Here is a 13036-nt window from a genome sequence, read left to right on the forward strand (position 1 = left end):
TCTGTGGGCACATGGCCCTGCGGTTACCAATATGCCACCTCGTGCAATTGGCAAGCTGACTTAGCTGTGTATGGTTGCCACCAGCCCTTAAGGGACACATGGGCAACAGGACGGGAGAGTCCACAGGGCACAGATGAGGTGAGAGTGCCCCCTGAAAATGAAATCCCAGGAGGAAGAGCAGGCAGCCACTCTTAAAGGAGCAGAGCTATTTTCCCATGATGGAAGGTCCTATCCACTCCAACATACCTTTATCTTCACACATCCTATCAGCAAAAATACCTCTTAGCTGTTGTGACCCGGTGAAAGGAATCCGTTTTTAGCAGCGTTCTAGGAGATGAAGGGTTTCTTCCAGTAGGAAAAGGCAGCCAGAGAGAAGCTTTCAAAGTAATGGCTGAGCAGCCAAAATGGAAAATCTTTAGTCAAGTATATTAGATCTTTTGTTCATTCTATGAAAAAACTCTGAGGTCACGGCTGCCAGCTTATGTGCTCTTCTGTACCCTGTCACTTTAGAGTTGACAGTGGTTTCTTCCTAAAGCATTGGTCAGTCAGGCAGGTGTCTATTCTGTGCCTAGCCCTGTGCTAGGTGTGCTAGGAGATCCAGGGATGAGATCATAAAGATAGGGACCACATCTATCTTGTTCATCACTGTCTCCTTAGTACCTAAGCCCAGGTGCCTACATATAGTAAGAACATAATATATGGGAAAGAAAGGAAGGGAGCCCTAGCCAGTTTGGCTCAGTGGATAGAGCATCGACCTGTGGACTGAATGATCCCAGGTTCAATTCCAGTCAAGGGCATGTACCTCAGTTGCAGGCTCAATCCCCAACCCTGGCCAAGGTGTGTGCAGGAGGAAACCAATCCATGTGTCTCTCTCACATTGATATTTCTCTCTCTGTGTCTCTCCCCCTCCCTTTCACTCTCTCTAAAAAATCAATAGAAAAATATCCTCGGGTGAGGATTAACCAAAATAACAAAAAAAAGGGAGGGAGAAATTACCACAAGGCAAGACTACAGACTATAAAGTAATGTGCTTGCTTAACCAGCATGCGGAAACCTATATGTTCAAATGACTGCAGTCCCCACCAAGAAGTCACACGATCACTCCATCAGAGCAGCCCTAGGTCACTACATTCCTAGGACGCCTCTTTGGAAACTGCCTTCAGAGCCCCCGGCACATTCCTCTAATTCTCCTAACAGCAAATCTTTGTCATTTGCAGGTGAATTTCCCTTTTTGAGATGGCCAAAGTTCACTGGCATGAGCAAAGATGCAAAAGTCCGAACAGGCCCATGAGTGGAACACAGGAAGAAACTACAAGGCTTGCTCGATGGTGCAGCTTCAAGTCACATTTCCTCACAGGTCTTCACATACAATCAGGATGGAGACTAACTTTCCTTTTCCTTGCCCCCTCCCATAACTTTCAGTCCTTTACTCTTATTCTTTCCTGAAAAATAACCCTCAGTCCAGCCCGGCTGACATGGCTCAGTGGTTGAGCGTTGACCTATGAGCCAGAAGGTTACAGTTCGATTCCTGGTCAGGGCACATGCCAGCGTTGCGGGCTCCATCCCCAGTGGGGGGCAAGCAGGAGGCAGCTGATTGATGCTGATATTTCTATATTTCTCTCCTTCTCCCTGCCTAAAAAATTGAGGATTAACCAAAATAATCCTCTCTCTCTAAAAAATAAATAAAAACATAGTTTTTTAAAAAATACCCTCAGTCCATCAATCCTGCTCCTAGGTATATAACAAAAAAGCTGAAAACTGGTACCCAAACAAATGCTTGTACCATGCACATTTACAGCAGCTCTAGTCACAATGGCCAAAAGGTGGACACAACCCAAATGTGAGTCAACTGATGCATGGTTAAAGAAAATGTGGTATATCCATACAATGGGATATTATTCAACCTTAAAAGAAATGAGGTACTGAAACATGCTACCACATAGATGGGCCTTCAAAACATGCTATTCCATGAAAGAAGTCAGACACAAAAGGCCCCATACTATACGATTCTGTTTATATGAAATGTCCAGAATGAGCAAATCCATAGAGACAGAAAGTAGATGAGTGGTTGCCAGGGGCTGGGGAGAGAGGGAAATGAAAGCAACTGGTTAATGGGGCACGGGGTTTCATTTTGGGGGTGATGAAAATGTCTTGGAACGAAATAGAGGTAGTGGCTGTACAACATTGTGAATGCACTACATGTCACTGAATTGTTTACTTTTGAAGGTTAATTTTATGTGAATTTTGCCTTGATTAAAAAAAAATTGTTTTAAGTACTCAGTTTGAGTGGTCACCATGGCAATCAGAGATTCTCTATTTCCCAGAGTCCCAACAGACCACTCCCCATCTCCTCCAACCAAGTTGCCAGCTGAGGGACATGAAAGGGGAGAAAAACAAAAAACAAGCGGTCTTCAACATGGGGTCATACAGCAGAGGTCTTTGGCAGGAAAAACAAAAACCTGTGATTCAGTGACCTCAAGTGGTAAATTGCTAACCCTTTCATCAGTGGAAGGAAAAGCAGTCCCGATACTTCCTCCAATGCCCCAAACCAAACGGCAACAACGCCCCCAGCTCCCACATTCTTTCCAACAAAGGAGGAAAAATGAACCTGTTTTCCCTTGGCTAGCTTGGATATTATTCTTCCCTTCAAAGGGTCAAAGGCAAATCAGTCACATGCCTGCCTGTCATTTGACCCGAGGAGGAGGTCTTCCAAAGGCCTTTGGAGGGAGGTTGGATGGCTTGGTGCTCCAAGCCCCAGGATGTAAGAGAAAGGCTCACTATCTGACCTCTAGTACCCAGCACTGTACCTGAAAACTAACAGGTGATCACTAAATGTGTGGATGAATAAACGCATGAAGGAGTGCCACTACATCCTTCATGAGCTCGGGAGAAATGGGCCTCATTTTAAGCCAACCCAATGCAGGAGATCCACATTTATAACCCAAATGAATACCAACCTGCTTTACAAAAGGATTCACTGCAGATACCCGTAAATAGTAATATTCCTTTGCGTATTTAAAAGAGGATCTGATTCCTAGACTCCTCCTGAACAAGGGCCTTGCACAAAGTGAGGGAAGCTCTACATAAGGCGCAACCCTGATACTCTCGCTCACCTTTCCGGCTGCGAGCCCTTTGCACCCTATTGGGATTCTCCTTCATTTTCTGCTCAGTGGGATCCCCACTAGGGGAGGAAGAAGACAATCTATGGAGAGTCTGATCAGGCAAATGCTTGGAGATGAAAAGCAAAAAGCTTTTAAAATACTTCAGCCAGACAGGAAGGATAAAAGAAAAATCCAGAAGTCCACCCAAATGCATCCAGGTGTAGGGACAGGGAGGTGGGGGAATGGAGGGAACTGCCTCTCCAACCTCCAGCCTCATGGTGCTTCCTAGAGCCACTGTGCCACTCTACCCAGTGGCTTCTTGAGCTCTGAGAAAGAGGGATATGAGGACACAAAAAGAGAAATACTCACTTTAAGGAACCAAAAAAGTGCCTGATGATGGTTGCACAACATTGTAAATATACTAAGTGTGAAACAGTTGTTAGGTGAACTGTACCTGGATTTTTTAAAAAGACCCTGCATATTGCCCTCACATCCCCTCAAACAGCCTTTGGACCCAAGGCCCCCCCTCCTGGAATCCCACTGACTCTCAGTGCCTGCCTTCCTGGGGTGGCAGGCTAAGGTCCTGGTCTCCAGGCTTATTCACACTTTCTCCAATAGCCAGACAGAGATCTCCCTTTAATGCCACTTTTCCATTTGCATGGAAAAGATGTGGTTCAGTTTTAACATTCCTTTCAGCTCCTGGACCCCATTTTGAAGCTACAGCTCCACCCCATAATGTTGAGAAACAATGTCAAGATTTGAATAAAGGTGCTTGGCCTGGAGAAGCTATGAAGTGCAAGAGTTAAGAAAAGTCTTCGCTTGCTTCTGCAACAGGGATTGGCACTCGAGTCAGTTTAAGGAGGCATCAAAAGGCTACCTATTTCTCATAGAAATGAGAAGAAGAGAGAGAAACGTATCTATTTCTAATTTCTTAACTACTTAAAATGGTTTCAACATTCAAACTCCGTTGGGATTTTAGAGAAAGGGTCAGAGAAGTAAAGAGTTCGTCTGCTGCCCTGCTGCTGTGGTTCAGTGGTTGAGCGTTGACCTATGAACCAGGAGGTCACAGTCTGATTCCCGGTCAGGGTACATGCCCATGTTGCAGGCTCGATCCCCGGTGGGGGGCATGCAGGAGGCAGCTGATCATCATTCTCTCTCATCATTGATGTTTCTCTCTCTCCCTCTCCCTTCCACTCTGAAATAAATAAATAAATAAATAAATAAATAAATATATATATATATATATATATATATTTATTTATTTTAAGAGTTCGTCTGCTAACTCAGGTGGTCAGAGATAGCTTTATGTGGACCCAGAAGACCCCAAGACCCCCAGGAGCTCAGGAGGACAATCTCTAGACCACAGAGGCCCTGGATTAGAGCTGTTGATTAGAGACAGAGCTTCATGCAGTGCATTTATCAATTTGAGATGCTCTGGATGGTCACCTGTGCCAGCTTTTCCTGGGAATCGAGTGGTGTGCAGACACCTCCACATGTGTGCATATAAGAGAGTACATGTATGGCCGAAACCGGTTTGGCTCAGTGGATAGAGCGTCGGCCTGTGGACTGAAGGGTCCCAGGTTCGATTCCGGTAAGGGGCATGTACCTGGGTTGCGGGCATATCCCCAGTAGGAGATGTGCAGGAGGCAGCTGATCGATGTTTCTCTCTCATCGATGTTTCTAACTCTCTCTCTCTCTTCCTTCCTCTCTGTAAAAAATCAATAAAATATATTAAAATAAAAGAGAGAGAGTACATGTATGGTATGTGGGAGGAGGCCACAGAGTGCTTGCCTCAAGCCCTGCACTCTGGGAATGGTTCAGCCAAGGGAATAGGAGTCATCATTGGCCCAGGACAAATGACTGAATGGGCATCACAAAGTGGCTCTGCCCCTTGATGATAGGGACCTAGGATGCCAGAGCTGGGGGAAAGGAAAAGAGAGTCCTTCCCTGAGCCAGGGAGAGGCTGGGTCTGGCTGTGAGGCCTGAGGCCTGTATTAGGTGATCAGCAACTGCTGGGTTTAGCTGACTTGACTGCAGACAGAATGGAGGCTGCCTGAGCAGAAGCCAAGGCCTCCCTCAGTGGCATTCCATTGTTCCCCTCCAGCTTTTATTAGCATCTAGGTGGCACTTCCCATCTAGTCTTCCTTTCATGAAGATCTTCAGTTCTGGTTCCTCCATCATCAGCTACCTAGTTAACCTTTGTTCAATAAACAAATGGGTTGGGAGCCCAGAACTGCCTCTCTGGGGCATGTGTGGTATGGGGGCAGGGAGAGGTGGGGAGACTAACCAGGGAGTGACCTTGGGCAAACCCTTGGTCCTGTGGGCTTCCAATCCCAGAGGGGTTCTACCACAAACATCAACACCTCCAAGGAGGGTGAGTGATACAGCTCCGTCTGTCTGTCACTCAGGCAGTTTGAAGAAGTAACTGCTAGAGGGAGGGCCAAGCTGTGATGTTATTGAGGAGGCAGGGTTTCTTCCTTCAAAGGTCAAGATTCCCACTGAGCATGCCCGAGCTAGACTTCCCTCCTTATCTTCCTCCCGCTGCCCAACTCACTATAGCTATCTAACTGCAGACAAACAGCTGCCATCTGCTCATGAGAAAACGAACGCATGTTGGCTTGTGGCCCTTGCCATAGGCCTGAACACCAGACACTTTTTCACAGGGGTTAGGTGAGGATGAGAAAGGAATGGGGTGGGGGGGATGCAGAGGGAACAACTCAGTTACCACAGGCAAGGGCTGTGAGAAATAAAGTGCCAGGAGGGGTCCCAAGGGTTCTACTCTGATCACCAACAGGAGAAAATGCAAAAACAGAAAACAAAACACTGTGTCACTTCTTTGCAACTGATATCCCATTCAAAGCAGAGGTCAATACATTTTTCCCCCAATTAAATCTGTTAGTGGGGCTGCTGTCCCATAGGGAGGCCTGCCCTACATGCCTCGCTAGGAAATGGGTCCCCGCAGGCTAGCAGGGTCTTGAAGAGGATGCATTCAATGTGGACACTCACAGCACAAGGACAAGAGGAAGTGGGCCTTTGGGCTTTTTAAAGTATATAGAGATTTCTGAGACGCTTGAAAGAAAGCCTGTGAAAAGGGCTGACGCCTCTCATGGGAGCTGTTTGAGATGGAGGGAGATGAAGACTCTCTCCTCAGGAATTCAGGACTCAGAAGCCAGCCTCAAGGATGCTGGCTTCAAGTCTGGGCTGTGCTTACCACTGAGAAAGCGCTTCATAGTATCGCTGCTGGCCAGCTTCATGGCTGTCTGCCCCGAGTAGGTGGCCAGTGTGGGGTCGGCCCCATAGGACAGCAAGAGCCAGATGGTCTCCAGGTTGTCGTTGACTACTGCGTCATGAACTGGCCTGTGGAGGTGATACAGGGTGAGGACAATAGGGTCCAAGTGGGAACCTGGGTGTCTAGACCTCAGGCTGCCTTGTTAGGGAGAAGTAAAATGAGATGACCCCGGTACAATGTGGGTAAGACTTAGAGGAGAGGAACCATCTCTGGCCTGCACCCCCCACTACATCTCCCCACCTCCTCTCTCCCTGTGCTCTTCTCCTCCCTTCCATTTCTCTCTCTTATGTTCCCCCCACATATTGAGACTGTCTCTATGGCACAATGAAGCTCCATTGGTACTACTAGGGTTGGAGAGAATGGACCCCGACTGAGGATAAACTTAAAGCAGATGCTTGGGGTTATGAACAGAAGGACCCGATGACTTCCCATGAGCAGGGATGAGCAGAACAGCTCCACAAGTGGTGGCCAAGCAGAGCCAGAGTCCTTTGACCCAAGTCCCCCCACTTGGTATGTGGCTCATGTTTCAATTTTGCCAGGAAGTAAGCTCTCTGATAGAGTAGAAGAGAATGGGTGCAATTTCTATAAGACACAGCAGGTGTCCTTTTAAAAAGGGTATAGAGATCAATCAAGAATCAAATCAGGCTCTAACTGATTTAGCTCAGTGGACAGAGTGTCAGCCTGCAGACTAAAGGGTCCCTGGCACGACTCTGGTCAATGGCATGTACCTGGATTGTAGGCTCGATCCCTGGCCTTGGTGGGGGTTCATGTGGGAGGCAACCAATCAATGTGTCTCTCTCACATTGATATGTGTGTGTCTGTGTATCTCCCCCTCCTTCCACTCTCTCTAAAAATTAATGGAAAAATATTCTCAGGTGAGGATAAATAAATAAAATATAAGTGTAGCTATTAAAAAAAAATTAAATCTGTATGTTACCCTAGTGCCTGAAGCCTGAGACTCTGCCTGAGACAGGTGCACCACCAGGATGGTTTGAGGAAAGTCTGAGCAGTCTTCCTGGCAAAGATGCATCTGATGGGGTGATCCCTAGACAACCTCAGTCTCCCCCTGGTAAATGTTGTGGATTGGCCAGCTGGGAACACATCCATCTCGGCCCTAATCCGGTCCCCCCTGCAGTCTGCAGATCTCTTCCTAAAACCCCTCCTGACAAGGCCTCTGTGCAACTCGCAGCCTGGCAGCCTGGCATGCTGCAAAGGTCTAGACTGGAGCTGAGCTGGGGGAGGGTGGGAGTGACAGGGAGGGGTGGGGGAGCGTGCCTGGTGCCATCCTGCGCACTGCAGTTCACATTGGCCCCATGTTCCAGCAGGATGTTCAGAATTTCGGTCCAGCCCCGGGAGCAGGCCTCATGCAGGGCTGTGTAGCCGGCGTTGTCGCGGTGATTCACATCCTCACTGTCTTTCTGGAGGCAGTAGAGAACAACGTCCTGTGGGGACAAGGATAGCTCCATGAGCAAAAAGTGGCCTAATTCTTAAAACCACCCCAGTTAGGTTCGAAGCTCTCCAAATGTCTGGGAGAGTCTCCGAGTCTGCCCTTTATTCTGGGGACCAACAGGCGAGTCTCAAAATCTTTTGTCAAGAAAGTTAGCCCTGCCCTAACCAGTTTGGCTCAGTGGATAGAGCATTGGCCTGCAGATGCAAGGGTCCCAGGTTCGATTCCGGTCAAGGGCATGTACCTTGGTTGCAGGCACATCCCCAGTAGGAGGTGTGCAGGAGGCAGCTGATCAATGTTTCTCTCTCATTGATGTTTCTCTCTATCCCCTCTCCCTTCCTTTCTGTAAAAAGTCAATAAAAGATATTTTTTTAAAAAAAGTTAGCCCTGCCCTAGCCAGTTTGGCTTAGTAGATAGAGTGTCAGCCCATGGACTGAAGGGTCCTGGGTTCAATTCTGATCAAGGGCAGGTACCTCTGTTGCAGGCTCAATTCCCAGCCCTGGTCGGGGCATGTGCAGGAGTCAACTAATAGATGTGTCTCTCTCACATTGATGTTTCTCTCCGTCTCTCCCCATCCCTTCCACTCTCTATAAAAGTCAATAGAAAAATATCCTCAGGTGAGGATTAACAGAAAAAGAAAAAAACAACAACAACAAAGTCAGCCCTGAGCGGCCATCACCAGGGCCTCAGCTCTGGACTGTTTCCTCACCAAATGGGGAGGCATTTCTCATGACCAACAACACTCATCTGGGTGTGGGTTGTTGTGGTGAAAGCCTCAGAGAGGCTCACCTATCCACCCAGAGCCCATACCCTCAGGCCTCGACTCCCTGAGCACTGGTTCCCTAGTCTGGTGCTTTGGAAGGGCAATGAGACATGTGGTGACAAGCATAGTCTCTGCTGGTAATTCGAGAGCAAGGAAGAAAGAATTGGTTTAAGTACTACCCGTGGGTGCTGGTTTTCATCATTTTAAGTACTATACCTGGATGCTTATCTCAGCTCTCCCCTAATCAAGACTGTTCCTTGCCCTAGTCGGTTTGGCTCAGTGGATAGAGTGTCAGCCTACAGACTGAAGGGTCCCAGGTTTGATTCCGGTCAAGAGCACATACCTCAGTTGCAGGCTCGATCCCCGGCACCAGTCGGGGGACAACCAACCAATGTGTCTCTCTCACATTGATGTTTTTCTCTCTATGTCTCCCCATCCCTTCCACTCTCTCTAAAAATCAATGGGGAAAATATCCTCCAGTAAGGATTAACAACAACAACAAAAAAGACTGTTCTGAGTATAATCCAGTGTGGTCATTTGTCCAGGTAGTAATTATTAGCTTCTCTGGGCTGAGATGACAGGATCAGAAGCAGAACTCCAGGCCCAGAAGCACCTTAACTAGTCTGGGATAAAGCTGGTGAATAAGCTGAGTGGAAGGGAGAGGCAAGCCTCCTTCTGAGGGAAGAGACCACAGCACTTACCAGGGGCCCATTATCAACCTTCCCAGGCCCTGGTGAAAATGGCCTGCTCAGCCATACTGATTCACAGCTAGCTCACAGGATGGCCGGTAGAGTAAGTGAACAAGTGTGCACATGAGCACGTGTGCCTGCATTGGGGATGCTGCCTCAGGGCTGCTGCCTCCTGCTTGTGCCCCAGGGAACAAGAGGCCCCCGACGCTCCTAACCACTGCAGATGTTCGCCTCTCTCCCGGGCCTCAGACTACCCCTCTCTCCCTCCTGTGACAGGCTGCCCTACTGCTCTGACCCTGTCATGGTTAGTTTTCCTGCAGTTTCCTGTTTGCGGTTTGGCCCCAGGTTAAAGAAAATTAATCTTGAGGGCAAGGGTTGCTCATCGTTTTCTCTTTAGATCTCCCTTGGCAGGTCTCCAGGCCCCTACACTAGGTGCTCAAGAAAGATCGTAGCTTGCCAGTGAGACACTGGGAGTGCGATAGCCATTAAATGAGTTGGTTACAGCCCGGTCTGTGTAGCTCAGTGATTGAACATCAACCTATGAACCAGGCGGTCATGTTTCGATTCCCAGTCAGGGTTTATGCCTGGGTTGCAAGCTCAGTCCCCAGTAGGGGGCATGCAGGAAGCAGCCAATCAATGATTCTCTCTCATGATTGATCTTTCTATCTTTCTCTCCCTCTCCCTTCCTCTCTGAAATCAATAAAAAGATATTTTATTTTATTTTTTAAAATATATTTTATTGATTTTTCCACAGAGAGGAAGGGAGAGGGATAGAGTTAGAAACATCAATGAGAGAGAAACATCTATCAGCTGCCTCCTGCACACCCCCTACTGGGGATGTGCCCACAACCAAGGTACATGTCCTTGACCGGAATTGAACCTGGGACCCTTCAGTCCGCAGGCTGACGCTCTATCCACTGAGCCAAACTGGTCAGGGCGATAGAAAGATATTTTAAAAGAGTTGGTTATAGGCATCAGAAACCTAAAAAAAAGGGGACCTACTCTATGATCACTCCTCTTCCTCTGAGTGCGGGAGCCACTGCACAAGGTAATTCAAGAAAACATAACCCCCTCAAAACCATTTCTGGCCTAGAAATGTATTGCATAATATTGTGTTTCCATTTCAGTTATGTTCATTCTAAATTGCCATTCAAATAAGCTTGCATTCACAACAAGGAGGCCAGCCAGGTTCAAGCCCCAAACAAAGCCCTGCCCAGGCCAGAAGAGCCAACGGGAGGGTTTCCTCCAGATGCTAGGGCAATTGAGTCCTGCAGCCGGATGCTCCTTACCTTATAGCCAAGACGTGCCGCCCGTTGCAGGAGGGTCTCACCCGCGTTTTTGTTCACAATGAGCCGACGTGCCTCTGGGGGAATCTGCAGGGCTGCTGGGGGCTCTGAGGCCTCCTCTAGGCTGGCACTTCGGCACTTAGAGGGTGTGCACAGTTCCGTGGCTTTCACTGAGGTGGGAGTCTTGGGAGATCGTGTCTTCTGCTGGTTCCAACGTCCTTTGCCCTGGAAAGCAGCGATGTAGTCCTGGGTCAGCACAGGTTCCCATTCACTTCTACCCAGAGAGCAGATGCTAAGGGGGCTCAAATCCTCAACCACACAAACCAAGGAAGGACGAAGTGATTGGACATCAGAGATTGAGGGGACATCTCAGCTTCTCTCAAGCACTCTGCATGCCTTCTGTAACCTGTCCCAATCTCCATTCATAGAGGTTTGTATACATCATCCCTATGAGCCAGCGGTTCTCAACCTGTGGGTCACGACCCCTTTGGTGGTCGAACGACCCTTTCACAGGGGTCACCTAAGACCATCCTGCATATCAGATATTTACATTACAATTCGTAACAGTAGCAACATTACAGTTATGAAGTAGCAACGAAAATAATTTTATGGTTGGGTCACAACATGAGGAACTGTATTTAAAGGGCCAGAAGGTTTAGAACCACTGCTATAAGCAGAAGCAAACTCTGAAAGTAAAGATGAGCGGAGACAACTAACTTTGACTAAAGCCCTTGTGAAAGCCTTCACTCTTGTTGCAAAAACCTTCCCCCACATCTAACCTTCACCAGGCTTTCCCCATCTTCTACCATACCTGTCCCCAGGTCACACTCATGCCCACCTGGAGTGGTGGAAGGCCTCAGGCTTGGGATTCAGGCAATTCTGGGTTTGAATTCTGCCTCTGTCATCTACTAGCTACAAAGCCCCAACTCTCTGACCCTCACTCTCTCCCCTGCAGGGTCTCTGAAATCATGAACAAGAGGCTCCAGAACTATGCACAGGGTGGGTGCTCACAGAACATTAGAGTCCTTTCTTTATGAATGACTCCCGTGTCTCCTTTTTCCTCCCATTTGAACTGGAATGTCTAGAGTAAGTTCCCATGCCTGTCCCACCATGGTGTATTGCATCTATGGAGACAAGTAACTTGTCTCCTTAATTCAGGGGTCTTCGTATTGAGAAGAACTGTGCTCCAGGAGCTGCATTCAAGGAACCAGACCCAAGAAGCCTCATCTGAACCTGGACCTCAGTTAGACTATGAGATTCTAAATTTGAAGCTGATGCCATGTTTAGTTGAGACTTTGAAGGTCCTTGGGAAAGGCCCATGCCAGGTGAGTGTGTCTGGCACGTGGGAGGGACATGAATCATTGGGAGGCAGAGGGCAGACTGTACCCTCATCAGGCTCCAAGACGGCCCCTGATGATCCCCACTTCCTGATATTCATGCTGTTGCATAGCCTCCTCCCACACTGGATAGGGCTAACCTTATGTAGCTAACAGGAGATTGCTCAGATGATGATATGTGACCTCCAAGGTTTGGTCCTAAAAGACAATGTGGCTTCTCCTTGCTCTCTTTTGGATCACTCATTCTGGGAGGAAGCCATGGGCAAGTCTGGCCTCCCCTGGTAAGTTTTAAGCTCCTTGAAAGCAGGGTTTATACTGTCATCTTCTCTTTTGTTCCTTATAGTGTTTAACTCAGGGCTGGGCACGTAGTTGCAACAAATATTTGTTGACTTGAGCCATCTGCCAAGCCCTGGGCAGCCAGAAAAGTTGCCTAGAAAGACATGAAGCCAGAAAAGGAGGGCCAGGGCATTTGTTTCCCCTGGTAAATCCCAAGACAACATGAGCCGCTATCCATCCTCTTCCCAAAGGGGCAGAGTGATACAATCACTAGCAGGAAGGCACTAGCTCTGAGTAGAATGCTGCTCTGCTGCCAGGAGGACAGTGGTGTATAATGGCAGTACTGGAGGATGCTGGGTAAAGGGCCCAGGTTTTTGCTAAGCGAAGATAGGAGCCAAAGGGTAACTCTCTTTCTAGGGGCCAGAGTTCCCAGAGACAAGGAAGGCTGCCTTAGACGGGGAGGAGCAAGAGTAAATGGGAGTCACCTCCCCCTCCCCTTCCATCCTGGCTCGGATCCCCTGTGAGAAGAAGCCTATGGCCAATGCCCCAGCTTCAGTGTTGCAGGCATGTCCCCCACAACCCCCTACCTTGTTTCCCACTACAAAGCCCCATGCCATGGGGGCAACTGGAGAAGGTGGTGGTGACTGGGAGAGAAAGAAAGGTGCGAGGGAGAAAGTGAGGCCCTGTGACGGACAAAACCTCTCTGGGAGGAACATTTCAGTGGACACACCGCCAAGCAGAATAACCAGACAGAAGTATCAGCATGTGCTCCAGTATGCGAGGCAGCTGGTCACCTTTGTGTGGGACAAGGCCATCTCAATGTTGGAAGAGCTGGGAGAAGGGAGAGT

At 48.4% G+C, this 13036-nt stretch overlaps 1 protein-coding gene across 8 annotated transcripts in view; it reads right to left on the reverse strand.

Annotated features, from left to right (window-relative positions):
* BCORL1 (BCL6 corepressor like 1) overlaps nucleotides 1-13036 on the reverse strand; it is a 67194-nt gene that overhangs the window by 9489 nt on the left and 44669 nt on the right. For all 8 annotated transcript variants that reach the window (XM_036304676.1, XM_036304677.1, XM_036304681.1 and 5 more), the window contains 3 exons: nucleotides 10579-10800; nucleotides 7666-7832; nucleotides 6313-6458 (listed from right to left, as the gene is read on the reverse strand). In XM_036304676.1, coding sequence (XP_036160569.1) covers nucleotides 6313-6458; nucleotides 7666-7832; nucleotides 10579-10800 — 535 coding nt within the window. The remainder of the gene's footprint in view (nucleotides 1-6312; nucleotides 6459-7665; nucleotides 7833-10578; nucleotides 10801-13036) is intronic.

Source organism: Myotis myotis, unplaced genomic scaffold (genome assembly GCF_014108235.1).
Source record: "Myotis myotis isolate mMyoMyo1 unplaced genomic scaffold, mMyoMyo1.p scaffold_m19_p_4, whole genome shotgun sequence".
Lineage (NCBI taxonomy): Eukaryota > Metazoa > Chordata > Mammalia > Chiroptera > Vespertilionidae > Myotis > Myotis myotis.